Source organism: Schistocerca piceifrons, chromosome 7, assembly GCF_021461385.2.
Source record: "Schistocerca piceifrons isolate TAMUIC-IGC-003096 chromosome 7, iqSchPice1.1, whole genome shotgun sequence".
Taxonomy (NCBI): Eukaryota; Metazoa; Arthropoda; class Insecta; order Orthoptera; family Acrididae; genus Schistocerca; species Schistocerca piceifrons.
In genome coordinates this window covers 19,783,729-19,806,373 of record NC_060144.1, presented here as the reverse complement: position 1 = coordinate 19,806,373, position 22,645 = coordinate 19,783,729, and the positions used below count along the sequence as shown (strand labels likewise).

The 22,645-nt window shown below is 46.3% G+C and overlaps 1 protein-coding gene across 1 annotated transcript in view; it reads right to left on the bottom strand.

The window, feature by feature from the left end:
• Positions 1-637: 637 nt before the first annotated feature.
• Positions 638-22,645, bottom strand: part of LOC124805055 (myrosinase 1-like) — a 40,767-nt gene continuing 18,759 nt past the window's right edge. Inside the window, exons 5-11 of the mRNA XM_047265478.1 lie at positions 19,697-19,880; positions 17,031-17,128; positions 11,838-11,985; positions 5,784-5,932; positions 3,665-3,799; positions 3,439-3,545; positions 638-850 (exon numbers count right to left, since the gene is read on the bottom strand). Of these exons, the coding sequence (XP_047121434.1) occupies positions 703-850; positions 3,439-3,545; positions 3,665-3,799; positions 5,784-5,932; positions 11,838-11,985; positions 17,031-17,128; positions 19,697-19,880 (969 nt within the window). The 3' untranslated portion in view covers positions 638-702. The remainder of the gene's footprint in view (positions 851-3,438; positions 3,546-3,664; positions 3,800-5,783; positions 5,933-11,837; positions 11,986-17,030; positions 17,129-19,696; positions 19,881-22,645) is intronic.

Sequence of the window (22,645 nt, the reverse complement as noted above, 5' to 3'; positions counted from 1 at the left end):
AGTAACAGCAATTGTTTTCATTTCTCTAGCTTCCTCCCAACTTGTTCGTTTTTCTTGTCTGTGTGGATACGAGAATCATTGTAGATAACATCAGATCTCAGATGGGCACCATACGGTGTTCCGAATAGGGGTGTGGGAACACTCGAACTCGACCAAGAGCCACTGAAGTAAATCTTGAGACGCAACTTCTTCCTGACTAGTGTAAATACGGTCATCTGTTATATGCGTTAGGTCATCTGTTATATGCGTTACAATTACGGTTTTTTTTTCTAGCTGCCTTTTTTGCAGACGGTGTTCTTTGAGCTGTTTAGTATTAGCTAACTTATGGCTTGAAGTCATAGAGACCAGTTTAACGTGGATTCGTTGCCTCTAGGAATACTTTTGGATATTAGTTTAAGATTTGTAGATTCAGACCACGGAGTATGGTACGACTAGAAGGTAAAATCACATCCCCAATGTAAAGCAACCTCCGCAGAGGGGCTTGTCCAAAATACACAAATTCGAAACCGAGAGCTGGATTTGTCAATGGAGGAAGCCGTATGGGCTCTCTATGTAACTATCTTCATTAAGATTTAAGTTGAGGGTTTAAACATTTAGCATCAAGAACAAGAGACGACGTGTAGTTGGGGCGTTTATTAGACAGTTCTCCACTGTGGCGAACAGTACAGGGAGCTCAGCCTAGCCGTGGCTGGCCGTGGCGGTTCACGGACGAGCGAAGACGGTGCTGTTGAAGTACTCGAGCGGCACCGTCCTGCTGGTGTAGATGCCGTTCATCAGCTCCAGCGACGCCTTGGGGGTCCTGGGCAGGTCGGGGTCGTCGATGTCCACCCGGTACACTCCCCACCTCGGCCTGTGGGCAGACGGAGACACGCGTTCAGTGCCGGCAGCAGTGCTGCGCTGAAATGTCACGTAAGCTGCGAAAGGATCCACAGCGTTAATAAACCGCTGAATGTATTAAATGAGACATTCATCCAAAGGTTGATAACCGACCTGCGAACAATACGTTATATTTTCTGACCATTTTGGAACGCTGCTCAACCGCACTTGATGTTAAGGAAGGAAGCAAGATTTAACGTCACGTCGACGAAAGATTATTAGAGACGGAGCACCAACTCGCATGAGTGAAGGACTGGAAGGAAAATCGATCGTCTACTTTTAGAGAGACTGGAATACTCTCTTTCAGATTCTAAAGGTGGCAGGGGTAAAATAGAGGGAGCGAAAGGCTATTTACAATTTGTACAGAAACCAGGTGGCAGTTATAAGAGTCGAGAGACATGAAAGGGAAGCAGCGGTTGGGAAGGGAGTGAGACAGGGTTGTAGCCTCTCCCCGATGTTATTCAATCTGTATATTGAGCAAGCAGTAAAGGAAACAAAAGAAAATTTCGGAGTAGGTATTAAAATCCATGGAGAAGAAATAAAAACTTTGAGGTTCGCCGATGACATTGTAATTCTGTCAGAGACAGCAAAGGACTTGGAAGAGCAATTGAACGGAATGGACAGTGTCTTGAAAGGAGGATATAAGATGAACATCAACAAAATCAAAACGAGGATAATGGAATGTAGTGGAATTAAGTCGGGTGATGCTGAGGGAATTAGATTAGGAAATGAGACTCTTGAAGTAGTAAAGGAGTTTTGCTATTTGGGGAGCAAAATAACTGATGATGGTCGAAGTAGAGAGGATATAAAATGTAGACTGGCAATGGCAAGGAAAGCGTTTCTGAAGAAGAGAAATTTGTTAACATCGAGTATAGATTTAAGTGTCAGGAAGTCGTTTCTGAAAGTATTTGTATGGAGTGTAGCCATGTATGGAAGTGAAACATGGACGACAACTAGTTTGGACAAGAAGAGAATAGAAGCTTCGAAGTGTAGTGCTACAGAGGAATGCTGATGATTAGATGGGTAGATCACATAACTAATGAGGAGGTATTGAATAGAATTGGGGAGAAGAGGAGTTTGTGGCACAACTTGACAAGAAGAAGGGACCGGTTGGTGGGACATGTTCTGAGGTATCAAGGGATCACCAATTTAGTATTGGAGGGCAGCGTGGAGGGTAAAAGTCGTAGAGGGAGACCAAGAGATGAATACACTAAGCAGAGTCAGAAGGATGTAGGCTGCAGTAGGTACTGGGAGATGAAGAAGCTTGCACAGGATAGAGTAGCATGGAGAGCTGCATCAAACCAGTCTCAGGACTGAAGACAACAACAACACAACATAGCAGTTGCCTTAAGCGATTTAGAGGAAACACAGAAAACGCAAAGTTGAGTGATCGGACAGCTATTTGACTAGTCCGCCCGAATGGAAGTGCAGTGTGCTTGCCCTGCGCCACTGTTCTGAGTAACACATGGCGATGATCAGCAGCTAGATCACACCTAATGTCAGTCAGTCGAAATGATTAGCTGGATTTTATTACCTCATTATCAACCGAGCTAGAGCTAAAATCCTCGTCAGTTCGTTCTGTTTCAGTTTCCCGACCTGTTCCTTGTTCGGTATGAACAGAGAAATGAATTTATGGAAACTGGAATGAACAGCTACAACTGGATACATAACCTACTCACATGTAATAAGCCTCCAGTACGGTACTCACCTAAAGAACTCAAAAATACACACACACACACACACACACACACACACACACACATACACACACAACACACAAACCGGTGCGTGTGAGTGTTGCACCCAGAGGATAGTGCAGCTAGGAGCACACGATTTCTTTGGTCGGTACTTTAGTCTAGCGACTGATTTTCGAATCAAGTGAAAGAACGCGCACTAGAGATCCTCATAAGCACTTTCCGCCATTGTCATGGTCACTTCCACATTACATAGGAGTTCCGGATACTTTTGATCAGATAACCTATTTGGAGAGAATGTATTCGAGGATCTTATTCAAGACTGAAGTGAAGAATAATACGTTGATAGTAAGAGATGTAACTTGAAAGTTTGTTGGGTTTTAGAAAAAAAGGGGGGAATGTTTGAGTCTTTCACTGAACTGGGTAGTAACCACTGTAACGGATGGATGTCTATAGAGGATTACAGGATTTAAAGAAAAAGGAGAGGAAGCTATGTTACGCAGGTCATGTATGGGGCTGTGTTGCATCTTTTTGCATTATATCGTGTGCTGTGGTTGCTGCCTTTAAGTCTGCCCGTGATGAGGCTTGAGTGTGTTGGAAGTAGCGATACAGGAAAGCTACAGATATGTCAGTACGCTCATGGTGGTACGGAGCCGCGGTGTGGTTATAGTTAGGATTATTGGAAATGGTAAATATATCTTGGAGGTAGAGACGATCAGGATGGTTTTGGTTAGTGAGATTAGTACGAGCCATCAATAGTATGGGTTGTACATGTGACAGAGCTGCTGTGAGCAAACAGTGATACAGTATTGTGAGGCTCTCAGTACAATTGCTAGAAAGAAGTGTAGAATAAACGAGGGTGGCTTACCTGAAGCCTTGAGTCCATTCCAGATTGTCAATAATACTCCACGCCATGTAGCCAATAATATTGTTTCCGTCAACGTTAATAGCGTTCAACAGCTCAGCCATGTAATGCTGAAAAAAACATAATTTTCATGTTAAGTAGAAACCAACTGTTGATCACTTCGCCTCGTACAAGCAAAGAAGAGAGGGGCTACAAAACCAGGAGAAGGCTGGAGAGGAGGTCGGCTTACCCCGTGGTACGTCATACGTAGGTCGTCCTGGGTTTCGCCCCAGTCGCTGAAACCGTTCTCCGTGACCATGATGGGGTACTGCGGGTACGCGTTTGAGAGCCAGTTCAGCAGCTTCCTGAAGCCCCAGGGCACGATCTGCAGCGAAGAGAAGAGGAAGAAAAACGTTACTAGTCTCCTTTTGTCAAGGGCTATCGGCAATTTTTTTTAGTAGGTGTTTCTGTACCAAGAGGTTAGAGTTTTATTTGTGCAAAGTACTGGTTTAGGATGAACAAGATGAACAACACAGGTAGAGTGCTTGAACGCTACGAACTGCTTGTGGACTGTTTGGTGAAATAAGACTAAATTCTGGTGGTACCGAAAGTGACAAATGTACTCAAAAAATAAAAAGGCAAATTCATTAGTTGTAATGTGGTCTATTAAAATCACATAACTATTTTTCTACTCAATCCCACAAGTTAACCATGCACTCTTCCCACCTCTCTGTCGGCTCTATAATACTCGTAGTGAAGTTTCAGTGTATTGGTGTGTCAGCCATTTATGAATTTTCATTGTATTTCTTCCTTTCTTCTGACATTACAAACCACTTAAAAAACTATAAACCTGTTAGTAAATTCGTCAATAAGAGACTAGAAAGATATATTTAAAATCTCGGACAGGTATGCCGAACGCTGTAAGATGACTCTGTTTTCGGATTTTGCATCAATTCATTCATGCCACAATCGTTATAACTTAGTGTGTAAGTAATAATTTATTTATTTTATCCCAGTAAATGATTTTTAGCCTTGTATAAGTTAAATATGTACAATTAAAAGGAAATTTCACACTATTAATTGTGTACCACTCGAAGGAAATAATGCTTGCACACCGATTTAAAAAGAGAGTGACTTTTGTCTCTCATTTATTCTCAGATTTGCCTCACTGAGGAAATTGCAAAGCTAGTACATTCTAGTTAGACTGGTACACAAAACAAACAATAGCACTCTAATTTTTAGCAAGGAAGAGAAAACTTACAGTATTTACATTCGATATAAAAGCACACGAAAATAATCTCTTCACTTTATCTGCGTAGATGTAATTTGACTTCACGTGTCCTCCTTCGCTCACGGTGTTGAAAGCTATTAAAATATCACATGAAGATACAAAAATAGCCGTTCATTGTATATTCGCAACTGCGAATATTTATGGGCAGATGATTAGGGAATTTGATAGTTGAAATATGGTTATTATTATCTAGTTCGTAGTTCACAGTCTACAGCAAGACATTTGCACGTGATGCTACCTGAAAACAACTTTTCGATGAAGTTTACAGCATAGAAGAAAGGGATGAATGAAGAAAGATTAGGAGCGAACGACCCGTCGACGGCCAGCTTGTTAAAGGTGAAGAACCAGTTGGGGCAGATCAAGGATGGGAAAGAAAACAAGCTCTGTCTTTTTCGAAGGAACAATTTTGTCATTCGCCCTAAGCGATGCACTGAAACTACGGAAGACCTAAACCTGGGTGACAGAACGATGTTTGAACCTTGTTCCTTCCGAATCAGCATCCAGTGTCTTATACCACTCCCACACTTGGCTCGTTGGCGGTACAGAATATTAGAACTAGTTTTCCTTATTTACCTCGCTATTAAAGGCGGAATATTGACGTATAATGTTAACAGTGGAGGAAAATTCCGTGTTTGTGTGTGTACAGTACAACCGCTAGACAAATGTTTTCTACTTCGAAATAACCTATTTTACGCACACCATTTGATATGGAATTTTTTTTGTTATTATGGAAACTGTCAATTCGGAGCGCAACACGTGTGTTGCATGGCACAAGTCTCCAGCCGGTATGAGAAACTATAGCTACTGGATTCGAACATCCGTAGTAGAGCGTATTTATGTTATTTTTACGGCCTACGGACAGCGTAATGGCAGTGAGATGGTACGATTTGTTTCCAGCACTTACAAACCATTCACCACGAGTAGGTTTAAATTTTTTGGACCTCGCACTGTATCCCAAAGCATTGTGACAAATCGCTGACACCTTATAATGAAAGTAATGATGTCCACAAAGCTCAGAAGTTTGAAGAATGTCTTTTGCATGTGGTTTGTTAAAGTGCAGAAAACTCTGTTTCCTTACGTAGACGTAGCCACTTGCTCCAACGATCCAGTTGGGGTCGTACGAGATGATGACGCCCTGGTCGTGCGCCTTGGAGGGAATCGTACCAGTCTCGCCCAGTGTCACCAGGTTCGTGGCGTACGTGTTCAGTCCGATGAAGTCAGTCGTACCTGTGAACATAAAGCGTCAACGTACAGGCCTTTTGCTGATAGAGCACCGAAAGTTGGTTAACTGAAAGGAACGGACACTTCCCTCCAAAGGTGGGAACGCTATTTCTTTTGCAGACATAAAATATTGGACATATTTAATGTATGAATATGCTGTTTTCTGTTATAGTCGTTAACTATGTCTGCATGATGGAGGGTGATTTGTAAAGCACTTAAATTTCATCCTCCATTAGTGATTGTTATGGCAGTGAAATGTATATAAACCTACATAACCGTTCTAACGTGTTTTATCAGTAAATCTATCTTCTCATTACGACATCCGGTGCGTTTCGCGTTATAATTTAATTTTCACGTATTACTTACTGTTAAGGATTGTGCACTTTCTTCAAATTTTCAATGGAAAGGAAGCTGTTTTGAAATGTTTACAAAATGTAAAACTGAAGGATGTTTACAATTAAAATCGGGCTGTAGTAGCTCAGAACCAAATTCAAACTAAGTAACGCTCAGACATCACAAGGTATGAAATCATATAGGGAATGGAAATTGGTATGCTTTACTTTTTTCTGTTGTTGTTGTTGTTGTGGTCTTCAGTCCTGAGACTGGTTTGATGCAGCTCTCCATGCTAATCTATCCTGTGCAAGCTCCTTCATCTCCCAGTACCTACTACAACCTACATCCTTCTGAATCTGCTTAGTGTATTCATCTCTTGGTCTCCCTCTACGATTTTTACCCTCCACACTGCCCTCCACTGCTAAATTTGTGATCGCTTGATGCCTCACAACATGTCCTGCCAACCGATCCCTTCTTCTAGTCAAGTTGTGCCACAAACTCCTCTTCTCCCCAATTCTATTCAATACCTCCTCATTAGTTATGTGATCTACCCATCTAATCTGATTGTTATGGCAGTGAAATGTATATAAACCTACATAACCGTTCTAACGTGTTTTATCAGTAAATCTATCTTCTCGTTACGACATCCAGTGCGTTTCGCGTTATAATTTAATTTTCACGTATTACTTACTGTTAAGGATTGTGCACTTTCTTCAGATTTTCAATGGAAAGGAAGCTGTTTTGAAATGTTTACAAAATGTAAAACTGAAGGATGTTTACAATTAAAATCGGGCTGTAGTAGCTCAGAACCAAATTCAAACTAAGAAACGCTCAGACATCACAAGGTATGAAATCATATAGGGAATAGAAATTGGTATGCTTTACTTTTTTCTAAGAACCTAAAAATGACAGGTTGATGTGTCTACTTGAGATGTAGCATGTAAATGACGCCGTCATCACAACTCAGTGTGATGATTAGAGAAGTGTTGAAAACTCGTAGCCAACGTCTTAACAACGCAATTCTATTTTGCTTTGTATAATATACCTATTCTTAAGGTTTGTAAAGCCATCCGAATTAATTTTTTGCCCTGCTTGTTACTAGTAAAGTTGTGGATAAAATATGTGGCAATGTAATGTTTGGGGAATCAACTGGAGAGTGAAGATCGCCATAAAACGCGAAAAAAATAATTGTATTCGATAAGGGTTCTGGCAAAGTGTAATTATAACAACACCGTAGTAACGGGGGCGACACATTCTGTAAAGACAGCAATATGCAACATGGAAAGCTTCAGGAATGAGTGTTGAAATGGGATGCAGGACGAAAGTTGTGCACCTGTTGCGCATCAGTGACATCATCTTACAGGGAACCCCTTGAGTGCGAGGTCGCAAGTTCAGTCTTACGTAAGGCTCATTTGAAAATGTTGTGTTAGCTATTATGACAAGGAAAATATTAGCTGCTAATGACTCACCATGTGCATCAGGAGGGCGACAGAAAAATCAGTGTCCGGCAGATGCAGAGGCCCGCCTCTGTGGGATGTATGTATTACACTTCACAAAATGGGCACCGTAGATATTCAACAAATGTTCAAAACAAACCATTAACTTGCACCATGAACAGCGAATGAAAAATTACGCGCCACAGTGAACAAAAATGTTCGCACCAGCAAGATCGACAGCGAACTCCTTGGGAGTTAACACAATGGGCAGGGCGTTCATGTAGCTATCCACTCTTAAAGAATACGTTTAGAATAATATTGGTGTAACGTGGTGGTGAGAACTGATGGAATGTGACAGCATGCAACCGAATGCGAAACAGTCTGTTGTGGACCTTATCGTGAAACTGGCTATCGCTTAAGGTGTAGCTGTAGATAGTGTGACAATATGCTTTATAGGCACGGAAAAACAAACATCCAGAGATTAAATTTGCCCAGTGATTCCAGGTGGTATGAATTGCAATGTTACACACTTTTCAAGAGGAATCGTTTGGTCTAAAGGAACATGATTTTTTTACGCAGACTAGGAATCAAGCAAAAGTAAGTTATTTTGTCCAGCTATTGGCCAAAAGCAGTACTCATACAATAGTTGTAGTTTTCTTACCCCCATTTTCGCACTCTTGATTGCTGTGACGTAAATATTCCCTACTACTCTTGCCAGATCACTCACACGAGGAAGAATCTAAGGGGCAGAGCACCTCCACCTTCTCGCAGCTCAATAAGTAACTTTCCAGCCAAGTTACCATCCAGATTAACAGTTGGCGTAATTGTATAAGAATGCGTCAAGGCATTGATGTTAGTTGATCTTGATACAACCCTCTCGGTATCTTTAGTTTCCATAGTTCCTTTCATGTACATTTCCTCCTCAAATCCCAATTGGTTATAGTTGAAAACAAATTCCTTACTGAACGATGGGATAGGTTTGTTTATCTCATCTACAAATTTTCGGGCCGATTAGACAGTTTGATGTACATCGTCAAGTTGACCCTTTGCTTGAAATTTCCTTGTCTTACGCCTTCCAATTCTGTATCAGTGTTTGAATTTATGCAATCACCCACTGCTTCCCTTGAGATCACTTTGTGTCGCGCACAATTTGATGTGCATAACTTAGTAGCTCACTATCATGCACATCCTGTAAATTTTATCGAGCATCCTTGAATCGCGCCAACACCTCTTTTTGTAACAAGTGCGCTTTGTCCTCCCTTGAATATCTGTAGTTTTTCTTATGCACTACACGGTCATATTGCTGCGAAATTATTCGAAATATGCGGATGATCTTCCCTGTATGTAACTATGTTTAGCGCCCGCTTCGTGGACAACGATTGTCCTTTTCTACGCTTCACTGGAGACGGGATTTGTTGTTCCCTGTCCAACAAGGATGATGAACTACACTCCTGGAAATTGAAATAAGAACACCGTGAATTCGTTGTCCCAGGAAGGGGAAACTTTATTGACACATTCCTGGGGTCAGATACATCACATGATCACACTGACAGAACCACAGGCACATAGACACAGGCAACAGAGCATGCACAATGTCGGCACTAGTACAGTGTATATCCACCTTTCGCAGCAATGCAGGCTGCTATTCTCCCATGGAGACGATCGTAGAGATGCTGGATGTAGTCCTGTGGAACGGCTTGCCATGCCATTTCCACCTGGCGCCTCAGTTGGACCAGCGTTCGTGCTGGACGTGCAGACCGCGTGAAACGACGCTTCATCCAGTCCCAAACATGCTCAATGGGGGACAGATACGGAGATCTTGCTGGCCGGGGTAGTTGACTTACACCTTCTAGAGCACGTTGGGTGGCACGGGATACATGCGGACGTGCATTGTCCTGTTGGAACAGCAAGTTCCCTTGCCGGTCTAGGAATGGTAGAACGATGGGTTCGATGACGGTTTGGATGGACCGTGCACTATTCAGTGTCCCCTCGACGATCACCAGTGGTGTACGGCCAGTGTAGGAGATCGCTCCCCACACCATCATGCCGGGTGTTGGCCCTGTGTGCCTCGGTCGTATGCAGTCCTGATTGTGGCGCTCACCTGCACGGCGCCAAACACGCATACGACCATCATTGGCACCAAGGCAGAAGCGACTCTCATCGCTGAAGACGACACGTCTCCATTCGTCCCTCCATTCACGCCTGTCACGACACCACTGGAGGCGGGCTGCACAATGTTGGGGCGTGAGCGGAAGACGGCCTAACGGTGTGCGGGACCGTAGCCCAGCTTCATGGAGACGGTTGCGAATGGTCCTCGCCGATACCCCAGGAGCAACAGTGTCCCTAATTTGCTGGGAAGTGGCGGTGCGGTCCCCTACGGCACTGCGTAGGATCCTACGGTCTTGGCGTGCATCCGTGCGTCGCTGCGGTCCGGTCCCAGGTCGACGGGCACGTGCACCTTCCGCCGACCACTGGCGACAACATCGATGTACTGTGGAGACCTCACGCCCCACGTGATGAGCAATTCGGCGGTACGTCCACCCGGCCTCCCGCATGCCCACTATACGCCCTCGCTCAAAGTCCGTCAACTGCACATACGGTTCACGTCCACGCTGTCGCGGCATGCTACCAGTGTTAAAGACTGCGATGGAGCTCCGTATGCCACGGCAAACTGGCTGACACTGACGGCGGCGGTGCACAAATGCTGCGCAGCTAGCGCCATTCGACGGCCAACACCGCGGTTCCTGGTGTGTCTGCTGTGCCGTGCGTGTGATCATTGCTTGTACAGCCCTCTCGCAGTGTCCGGAGCAAGTATGGTGGGTCTGACACACCGGTGTCAATGTGTTCTTTTTTCCATTTCCAGGAGTGTATTATGATGACCTGGTACTAAAAAAATGAAGTGAATTTTAGTTTTAAATAAAGAGTAAACTAAAAAACTAAACTCTGTCCAAAAAGGCCACGAAGGCCCAACGGTACCGACCGGCAGCCGTATCATCCTCAGACCACAGGCGTCACTAGATGCGGATATGGAGGGACATGTGGTCAGCACACACTGTCCCGGCCGCATGTCAGTTTACGAGACCGGAGCCCCTACTTCTCAATCAAGTAGCTCCTCAGTGTGAGGTCTGAGTACAACCCGCTTGCCAACAGCGTTCGGCAGACTGGATGGTCACCCATCCAATTGCTAGCACAACCCGATAGCCCTTAGCAGGAAGTAAGCCCGCTCTACTCGCAATGGCGGCACCGGAAGCAGACTTTTCCAGCGGATCGCGCTTAGTTAAAACTCTAGCGCGATCCTCCGAGGCCTAGCGGCGGCCGGGCGAAGCTCGTTCAAGGTCACCCGCCTTGCACAGCGTTATGCAATAAAAGCACACAGCCGGTGTTACCATTTCGGAAAGGCCGTTGGCTTTAAATAAAAAGCAAAATAAATAAAAGACGGCACAAAGGACTTGTATATTAAAAAGAAGTATTTCACGTTCCCTGAAATTGGGAAGATGTAGACTATAAAGGGATTGAGGGAAGGGGAGACTAGGTTAGAAGTTCCATAGTATAGTATGGTGTAGGGATATATAAAGGGGTTAAGTGAGCCGCAATATGCAGCAGGGAGCGGATTGTGGAAGACAGAAATGGAGTAGAGGAATGGGGTGGGGGATGGACCATGGTTTGAAGAGGAAAGAAGTGAAAGTCGAAAAGTGAGGTAGGAAGTCCAGATGTAGGATGGAAAATGGAGAACGAAGTTAGAGCTAATAAGCTGAATAAATATTAGGCGCGAATTTCTTTGTGTAGGAGAGGTAGTCATTTGAAAATTCATTGGGAGAGGATATGTACTGTGATCGAGAGTCGGCAGAAGGTCGGGAACGACAATAAAAAGTGGTTGTTGGGCCGACTGACCACGGGTCATCAAAAGTGATTCGACGAGTGAGAAAAGACTGTCAGACTACAACAGGAAAACGAACAAGTCCAATCGGGCAATGCATAAAGCAAACACCTAAGATTTAGCGAAAATCTGAGACCAAAAGAACGCTGTGTAATAAGAAGAATAAGCGAGCGCAGCGAATTCAAAAGCTAAAGGCACGGACAGGTCGTTTCGAGTGCAAGGCGGTGCGGGGAGGGAGACTTTGGCGTAGCGGCTGGCGGCTCACCCCTGTTGTACTCGATCTCCTGCTGGGTGAAGGCGGGCAGCCGGGACCTGGGCCGGCCCTCGGCGGCGCTGTTGGCGTCGATGCGCTCCTTCATCACGGCCGGCCAGTCGCCCTCCGGGCTGAACAGCGGCTGTCCGAAGGCGCCGATCTGCGGACGAGGCATCAGGCGGGGAGCGTCAGCACTTCTGGAGCCAACTCAGCTGCTGTGGGTTAGCGCTAGCGGGGCTAGGTAAACGGGATGTGAGGAGCGAGCCGGTGGGGCACAGCTGTTGTACTGGGGAGAGAGAGAGAGCTCGTATCTCAGGGCTAGCGCAACAGTTTGCCACGACACACGACCGGGTCGTCACCGCACAGGACGCTGCCCGAGCTGTTGGTGACCGTATGCTCGTGTAAAAGACGTTTACATAGAATGAAATGGACCCCCTAATTCGTCTCTCACTGGTGAAGGTGCCGGCTTACGACAGCCTGCACGCGACCTGAACGTTCAGCAGTATGGTGAACTATCTCATCACTCGCGAATTGCTTACGATAAGTTTGAGGGACTCTCTGTGGAGTGTGTCTATTGTGTCGCCGCCTCTTTATCTTTTTGTTGTTGTTGTGGTCTTCAGTCAGAAAACTGATTTAATGCAGCTCTCCATGCTGCTCTATCCTGTGCCAGCGTCTTCATCTCCGAGTAACTACTGCAACGTACATCCTTCTGAATCTGCTTGCCATATTAATCTTTTGGTCTCCCTTTACGACCGCCCCTACCCCCCCACCCTCCCCCCTCACGCTTCATTACTGTACTAAACTGGACAACCGTTGGTGTCTCAAACGGTGTCCTAGCAACCGATCCCTTCAACCAGTCAGGTTATACCAAAAATTTCTTTTCTCCCCAATTCTATTCAGTACCTCTTCATTAATTACGTGATCTACCCATCAAATTTCAGCATTCTTCTGTAGCATCACATCTTGTCTAAACAATTTATTGTCCATGTTTCACTTGCATACATGACCACACTCCATACAAATACTTTCAAAAAACACTTCCTGACACATAAATCTATGCTCGATGTTAACAAATTTGTATTTTTCAGAAACGCATTTCTTGCCATCACCAGTCTACATTTTATATCCTCTCTATTCCGATCAGCTGGCCGTGGTGGCCGAGCGGTTCTAGGCGCTACAGTGTGGAACCGCGCGATCACTACGGTCGCAGGTTCGAATCCTGCCTCGGGCATCGATGTGTGTGATGTCCTTAGGTTAGTTAGGTTTAAGTGGTTCTAAGTTCTATGGGACTGAGGACCTGAGAAGTTAAGTCCCATAGTGCTCAGAGCCATTTGAGCGATTTTTTTTATTCCGATCATCATCAGTCATTTTGCTGCCCAAGTAACAAAGCTCATCTAATGATTTAGGTGTCTCGTTTCCTAATCTGATTCCCTCAGCATCACCTGATTTAATTAGACTACATAGCATTATGCTCGTTTTGCTTGTTTTGATGCTCGTCTTTTATCCTCCTTTTAACACTCTGTCTATTCCATTCAACTACTCTTGCAAGGCCTTTGCTGTCACCGACAGAATTACAGTGTCATCAGTAAACCTCAAAGTTACTATCTCTTCTCCCTAGACGTTAATTCCTACTCTATATTTTTCTTTTGTTTCCTTTATTGCTTCACCTTACAGTCCCATAATAAACGAACATCTGCACCTAATGTGGAAACTGAGGGATTAGTCTGCGTTCCAAAAGGGTACGATCACTGGCTTTCAGGTCAAGAATAGAAGCATTTCCGAAACGTGTAAGTTTGTAAACTGTTCGCGTGCCGCTGTGGTTAAAGTGCGCCTTGCATGGCAAAATGGCGCTGTCGAAAGCAGCGCCGAGGCATCACAGGCCGCAGATGACAGACAGGGGTGGACGACGGCTGCGGAGACGCGTGCGGGGGAGCAGGCGTGCAGCTGGCCACCCGGGTGAACCGAGGGGCTACCGTCAGCGTCTGTTGAGCGACTGTTCAGCGGACGTTCTTGCGGATGGCCCTCCGCAGCAGATGCCTGGTTCACGCTACCACGCTGACTGCTCTTCACCAGCGACGAACGCTAGAATTTGCTCGCCAGTACCCCAACTGTGCGTCCAGTGAGTGGCGGCAGGTGGCCTTTTCACACGAATTACGTTTGGTGCTCCTTCGGACAGATGGCTGTTGTCGTGTGTGGTGCGAAACGTCTGAAAGAAAACACCATGCAGCAATCGTCGGAAGGATCCGAGCAGGAGGACGGAGTTTTAAGGACTGCGGACTGTTTTCGTGGCATTCCCTGGGCGATTTCGTCATTCTGGACGACAAATCGGATCAATACAACCATGCATCTTTCCTCACGGACCACGTGCACCCCTACATGCAGTTTGCTTTATCTCGCGACGATGGTGTCTACCAGCAGGACAACGCAACGCGTCAAACAGTTCGCCGTCTATGTGCGTGGCTCGCAGAGCAGGAGGATGAGTTTAACGTACTACCCTGCTCAGCAGACTCACCGGATTTAAACCCAATCGGAGTTCTGTGGGACCACCTCGATCGGGCGCTTCGTGCCCTGGATCCTCAACCGAGAGACCTGGCGCAGCTGTCCACGACACTGGAGTCGCCATGGCTCCACGTTTCTATCTGTACCTCGCTGATTCTCTTAATTCACGCCTCGCAGCGGGCCGCGCTGTGAGAGGCGTTTATTCAGGGTTCTGACAAGTGATACCGTTAATGTGACTGGACAGTGTAAATCTGTACTCCGCTAAACAATCGTGAAATGCTTGGCAGAAGCTTCTTCCCGTTCTATCACATATTAAGATTTCTTTTTCACTCACTTATGCAGAGCGGGAAGATTAATTGCTTATATGCCTTTGAGGACGCTTCCTCAGAGGTTACATGGTGAACAGAGTCAAGAAAACAGAGTTATAGAAAGAATCCTGTGGCATCCGTGTTAGGCGATCATATCGCTGGTTTTGGATGTTCCTGGACCAACGAATTACATTTTCGTGACTAGACGAGCTCTTATATACCGGACAATGTATTCTACAATGGAAACGGCCACTCACAAATTGACAGAAACAACTGGGATAACTTTACAGTGGAGGTGTCTGAACTTGACGAATACAGTCGTTGGGAAACTGTAGTGTTAGCCACGTGCGTTGTCTCACTGGACTCCTGCACGTGTGATCAAGAGAACGGAACACCTGCCATAGGCTGCGGTTTCCCATAGTGCAGGTACGTTGGAGAGGTACATCATTCAGCAGCGAGGTTAGGTTTGCACTATTGGTCTGTGGAGTTCGAGATCTGGACTCGTTTTTTATTTGCCCCATTGGGGTGATATCGGTCAACAGTCACCACACACTGCCCTTCTGCGACGCTGTACATGCTCTGGATTGTAACTAGTTCCCTACAAGACACGTTGACAGTCTTAGGCTGGCGTTCGCGCTCGCGAGGTGGTGATAGTGCCGAGTCTCATTGACCAGGCGTCGGGACTGATGTTTATGGGCTGAGATGAGATGCACGGCGTGTTCTCTGCGACTCTCTGCTGGTGAGTCAGCGCGTCAAATAGACGTTATGTCGCTGCTTGCCCGTGTGCTGCAAGATGATTTGTCCACATGGCAGCGTATGCGGTTTCTTGAACTAATCCATGCTTTACAGCAGAACAATAAATTCTCCTTAGTAACCTGAGATAGACAAGTGTAAAGCGTCTATCTAGCCAACTCATTATTCCACAGCACTGTCAGCATCAAGCGATCCCCCGTCGAGTTAGTATGCCGTCGACCTAAGACAGATCTATAAAACTGCTGGTGTGTGATAGCAACATCAGTACACGGCGTAAGACCGTGTGCAATCAGACTAGGAAGTGACACTTACAATAACAGTGTGGTGTCACCGCCAGACACCACACTTGCTAGGTGGTAGCCTTTAAATCGGCCGCGGTCCGTTAGTATACGTCGGACCCGCGTGTCGCCACTATCAGTGATTGCAGACCGAGCGCCGCCACACGGCAGGTCTAGAGAGACTTCCTAGCACTCGCCCCAGTTGTACAGCCGACTTTGCTAGCTATGGTTCACTGACAAATTACGCTCTCATTTGCCGAGACGATAGTTAGCATAGCCTTCAGCTACGTCATTTGCCACGACCTAGCAAGGCGCCATTATCATTTGCTATTTATCTTGTGATGCATGTACCTTCAGACCGATGTTCACCAATTATGGATTAAAGTTAAGTATTCCAAAAGCTACGTACTATTTTCGCTACTATAAGACCTTTACCTGTTCCAGACCTCACGCCAGCCTGCGTGAGTTTAAACGTGTGCCCTCCGGCCTCCCGTCCTCGTGGATTGGCTGTCTTGCCAGTCCACAAAAACCAGCGTCTGACTAATTTTTCATATAGGTTAGCCTGCATTCCATCTGTAATGACGTGTCACCTACATCGACAAAAACACAGAAAATATGGAAACCCTTTCGGTGTTTACCGTTTCAACTCTGTATCTTCACCAGACACCCTTGCGACTACTTAGACAGCTGACCGCATCGAAGTCGTTGAGGTTACCGATTGTGCCTCCAGGGAGTCACTGAGCATCGCAAACTGGACCAGTTCGCGATTGCTAATACGGCGGCTCATCTGCCCAAAGCGAACGGGTGTCGGAAGAACAGGGTCCTTGAACGTCTTTCAATGTTCTAGGCAGGCGACTGCTACTCTTTTCTCGTTCTAGAGGTTACTGTAAGGAATGTATTGAAATCTCTCCTGCTCTTGTTTATGTGCTGCACTCAATGCATAGAGGCATATCCGGTTTGTCCGCTCAGATCTCGTGTGTTTGTAATTGACAGACCATATTTTCCTAAGTGCTACACGTAACCCATCACCTTCCATAAATACATGTACATACGTCTAATATTTCTATATAATTTCTAACTACGTCATTACATTCCATCATTCATGTAATAGTGAGTGTTATTACTAATGCTATTGGTCAATCCGCTTTATCAAAGAACATATTATTCAACCAGGGTTCGTAGGGGGCGTGGTATGTGATGATTTTGTTCGAGGATTTTTTGGGGTACTATTCACAATAATAAACTCAAAACAGCTCGATATTGTAGTGTCTTGTGTGGGTACTTAAGTACTGGAAGTACACATCACAAGTATATTCAAGCCCAATTTTGTGCTGAACCAATTTAATCGTTGAAACAAGAAAACTCACCACAAACTGCATCATGCGCTCGGAAGCCTCTTGGTCCTCAGGACTGGACGCGTTCTTCGGCTCGTGCCACTCACTGTTGAGCACGATTCCGACGCGACCTGCAACAACATTACCGCAAATGGGGTTACGTTGGTGTAAAACGGGTCAACACAGTCCTCGCCGAAAGAGCAGTCGTTGTCAGTGTTTTTTTACGACCAATTCCATTTAACAGTAATGGACCAGCAAAAGGGCGAGAGAAAGAGATGGGTGTCTCAAACTGAAAGGACACAAATGTCGAGAAACCTCCAACTTGAGTGGCGTTAAGACATTTCAAACAAATGCTCAGAGCTTCTCTGCAGTGCTCTGAAACCAGATTAAAACTGAACGTTTGAGTGTAAGTTTGCTGGAAGCTTCCAGTCTTCCAGAACACGGAAGACAAAAAATAGGTTACAAAGAAGTACAGACACAGAACACAAGTGGGCTGCAATGCACGGATCATCTCTTATGATTATTGTCGTCCAGAGAGCCGACTTATGGGCCGCCAGCGACAACTAGACACGTCTTTGCCCTGAAATCTCGTTGACTGGAGTAAAACTGCCTTCAGTGATGAGTCCCGCTTCGAACTGAGCTGCGATAACCAGCGAAGACGTACACGGAGACTCCCCGGACAGCAGTGGGGTGCCAACCTGACTGCCACCCGACGTATGGCCCAGCAGCCAGGAGTGTTGGCCTGCGGTGCTATTTCTTTCCATAGCAGGATCCATTTGGTTGTCATAAGTGGACCCTTACAGCACAGCGGTACCTAGAAAATATTCTACCCCTGTTTTGTTGCCCTTCGTAGCAAGCCATCGTGTACTTACATTTCAGCAAGATACTGCCCTTCCGCACACGCCAGTAGTTTCTACTTCTTGTCTTGGTGCTTGCCAAACGTCACCTTGGCCAGCAGTGTCGGCGGATCTCCCCCACCCCCGCACCACCACCCCCTAATCGAGAACGTGTGGGAGCTTTATGGGCAGGGCCCTCCAACCAGCTCGGGATTTTGACAATCTAACACGCTGATTGGACCGAATTTGGTACGGTATGCCTCGGGAGAACGTCCAAAAGCTGTAGCTATCAGTCCCGAGGCAGATACGCTAACCGTCCCGTCATCCTTGCACGGTACCATTGGACAGCTCCACGTCCAACACTATCGCGTGTCCCACCACAGTCCAAATTCCCATCCACATCTCAGCCCGCTTGGTCTTCCCCTAAACTCGAATAGCATTGCTGTCTATGGAACCATATAGTTTCGTTTGGCACTTATGCCTGCGTTTCAGGCAGGGTCCCCAGTTTCGTTCGATGCTGAGGTGGTATTCAAACACAGCTGGAGAGCCTGTGCAACGCTGCTGAAGTTTAGCAGGAATACCCAGCGGGCTGAGGGGTGTATGGGATTTTGGACTGAGGAAGGAGATGTACTAGGTTAGTCTGTGCAGTTGCTCGCCGCCACAATGGCTAGGTGACGTAGTGGATAGTGTATCTGCCTTGTGAGCAGGAAATCAAAGTGCGAATCCAGGCATTGTTAGAAATTTCCTTTCGTCACTTCACTTAGCATATACACAACATTGCGAAGGTAACTGTATTTTATGGAAATTTTTCAACTGTGGTAGTTAAAACTGCACGTCGTCGATGAGCCAAACAACTCATCTCATAAATTGGACACTTGCTGACTGGAGGCGTGTGGTGTGGTCCACCCTCTTTGCTAATGATGTACGACGGCTATAGTAGAGTCAGCATAATGAGATCCCTACAGCGGCTGGGCCCAGCAGCTTTGTACGCCTACGTCAATCGGTCAAGTAACACGATTTTGTAAACGTGTTGTTGCAGCTCTGTAGACGACTATTGTTTTCGCGTACAGGCCCTAGCACTGAACAGCTAAAAGCTGGCAACAGCGGCACTAACTGTGAAGGAACTTCTTACACTGACTTGACTACAGGGCACTGACGACCCAGTGAGACGTTTAACCCACGTTGTGTGGAGGGTGTAGTTCAAGCTGGAGCTGGTTCCATAATGTTTTAATGGTGTTTTTCGTACTGTTACTTGGGCCGACTCATTCAGCTTACGGTAACCATGCTCAACGCCACTGCTCATGGGTGGCGTAGTGGGTAGTGCACCTGCCTAGAGAGCACGAAATCCAGGTTCGAATCCCAGCGTTGGTACAAATTTTCATTCGCCGCTTCACGTAGCATATACACAACATTCTCGGTGACAAAATGTTGAACTCAGTTCATAATCATGATGATTATACTGTAGTCCTGTTTTCCAAGAAGACAAGAGCTGTGTTCATACGGCTGCAGACTTACATTTCTGGTTTGAGGAAGACTCTGGAACGCTACAGCACTTCGACTAGCCCACTGAAGCAGGCGAACTTAATCGCACAGAAAACATCCAGGACTGTCTGGAACAGCACCTGAAGTGTACCAATCAACATCCCACAATTTGGTATCTCTGTGGTATATAATCATCAATGAATGACTTCAGACGGGTACTGCATACGTGAAGAGACTAGTGCACTATCTTCCTCGCCAATTTGGTGCAATTAACAAGGCTATAAGCATGAGGCTCGAGGTGGGATGTCTCGTGAGGGTGACTTAATTCTGTGTGGTGTGCTTAGTCCTCGACGCCGCTGAGAGTGCCCTTTGGTGGCTTACCTTGCTGCGTGGCCCTGTACGTGTCGTTGTAGAGGTGCCAGACGCGGGCGTGTGCGTTGATGACGGTGTAATAGGTGAGGTAGTCGCCGATGCCGGGGGCGTTCTGCGAGGGCGGCGTGCCCCCGCTGGTCGTGTAGCCGCCGGCGAAGATGGTGGGCTCGTTGAACGTGATCCACCACTTCACCTGTCAACACCAGTACACTGGAAATGAAGCAACCGTCCTTCAGCACAGGTAGCCAGCACTGCTCCGATTACGTGTTTCTACGCACTGCTAGGCGGCCAGCAGTTGACCTGCCTACTGTGCATTACGTAGTGGACCGTGCTTACTACCATGATCCTTTACCCGTTTCGTTCGTGAAAGTACCGAGATGCAAGTAACTCCATACCTTTCAGTGGAACCACTTATTATTCTTTCTTGAATTCGAGGATTGATCTAGAAGTATGAGAGCCACTCCAAAATAAATGCACAATATTTTTTTTAAATATCCAATTTATTTTACGTACCTTGATTATTTTTACATTATTTTGATACGTCCTCGGGAGACTAACTGTCATTTTACCACATAAACTCCATCAGTTCAACTATGGAACTAAAGCCCATACATCTGCCCGGTATAAGTCAAGACCAGCATGTCTGATCCACTATTTAGCAGCCCTCACAAGGGAGTCAACATCTTCAAACGTCGTTCTGTGCAGGGATTCCTTCAGTTTTCAGTTTAAACGAGAGGTGGTAATCACAGTGCGAGATAACCATAGTGTGTGTGTGTGTGTGTGTGTGTGTGTGTGTGTGTGTGTGTGTTGGGGGGGGATAGGGGGTGTAAGGTACTCCCTTTGTTCAAGCCAAATTAATTTGCTTATTTTCCACTTCTATACTTTTGCATCGCTTTCGCAGATATATAGCATTCAGCGAGTAAAGCAGTACTGCTCATAACGCACACACAGTCGGAACTAAGATTTCAGTTCCCACGCTAGCTGAAGGAGCCGCCGGACTATATGGCGTTGCCAGAGGACGGTGGTGTGAGGCGCTGTGGCTAGACATGAGAACGTCCGCTACGTCAGCAGCGGGGTGCTTATAGGAAAGCACAGTTATCCGGCCCGAGGCAAATGATCTTGCTTAATAAATACCTGCTAGTAAAACTAGCTTTTTCCGTCACAGATATCAGGAGAACTTTCGTACAACAATATAACAATGCCTGAAATCGATTGCCGGCCGCGGTGGCTGAGCGGTTCTAGGCGCTTCAGTCCAGAACCACGCAGCTGCTACGGTCGCAGGTTCGAATCCTGCCTCTGGCATGGATGTGTGTGATGCCCTTAGGTGTGTGATGCCCCCAAGCTAACAAAAATGTACGAACAGCTATGAAATATTACGAGTGTAAGTGCGAAGTACTGGCTACATGCTGTAGTAAACAGTTGCCGGCAGGATTCCGTCTAACCAAGTTCTGTCTTAAGACCATGTCAAATGGTTCAAACGGCTATGAGCACTATGGGACTTAACAGCCGATGTCATCAGTCCCCTAGAACTTCGAGCTACTTAAACCTAACTAACTTAAGGACATAACACACATCCGTGCCCGAGGCAGGATTCGAGCCTGCGACCGTAGTGGTCGCGCGGTTCCAGACTGAAGCGCCTAGACCCGCTCAGCCACACCAGTCGGCTGAGACCATGTCCTCAGGAAATTGTTTTATTCTTCAGGTAATCATTATTAATTGTAACCGCCCCCGGTAGCTGAATGGTCAGCGTGACGGATTGTCAGTCCTCTGGGCCCGGATTCGATTCCCGGGTGGGTCGAGGAAGTTTCTACTCCCAGAGACTGAGTGTTGTTGTCCTTATCATCATCCTCATCGACTGCAGATCGCCGAAGTGGCGTCAAATTGACAGACCGGAACCCGGCGAACGATCTGCCCGTCGGGGGCCCTAGACATCCGATTAAAGAAATAAATAAATTATTAATTGTGTCGATATTATCATTTTGTGGTGTTTAGTAAATAAATACAACATAATGGCATCCCTTTTGAATGTTATATAGCTCCCCGCCTCATCGCTTAGAATCACTGGAAGTACACTTGCACTTGACAGGGAACCCGACAGTGTTGTACTGCTTTTGCGAAGGACATAAACTTCGAGACCTTTCGGCAAAACAGGTAGAGAGAATCCTACACGACGACTCACTAACATAGATCATGGCCGGATTGTCTTAATCTCCGCAAAAATCGGATGGAGAAGCGCAGCCAGTCATAGTGTACGCCTCTTACACCATCCCTTGCGGGAAAACTGGCCAAAAGACATTTCTGGAGGTTTAGTACAAGTGGGAGGGGGAGGGGGTTCATATAGGGGTGTGGGGGGGAAGGGGTGTTCATTCCGTGAATGTTCTCGGAATCCACCTGGAGCAAGCCTTTCTCAACAGTCTCAGTATTGTGCTCACACTCGCTTCTCTGCTTTTTGCTCACTTTTATAGTCAGCAGCCAGAATCAGACTGCGGACAGTGAATACGCTGCACACCGTGGGCAGTCTGTGCAGTGCCCGCTGCGCCGCTACACCGGAGGTGGCGAATGTCGGCTTGCCCGCCACCACCACGCAGACAGTCTGCTTGCCCGGCGACAGACCCTTCTGCGACCTGCAGCCTCGTCCCCGCACTACCTTCTGAATGCTGGTCACCGTCTCGTTCCCACCACACAGGAACTCCGTAACAAGACGTTCCTTCAGACGAACATCAGCTAAAGCAGCCGTCTTGACGAAGTGCTACGGCTGCGCGACTTGCCGAAATAGGTCGAATTAAATGCGAATACGAGCTGGAAGAATGCTGCTATGACCCACGTGAATAGCAAAGATGTAGAACAAAAGTCGGATTTTTGGAAAAATGTTATGCATTTCTTTGGGAGTGACTCTTATAGCTGTAATGCAACCCAACAATGAAAAAACATTTTTTAATGTAAGCGCTTTATTCTCGT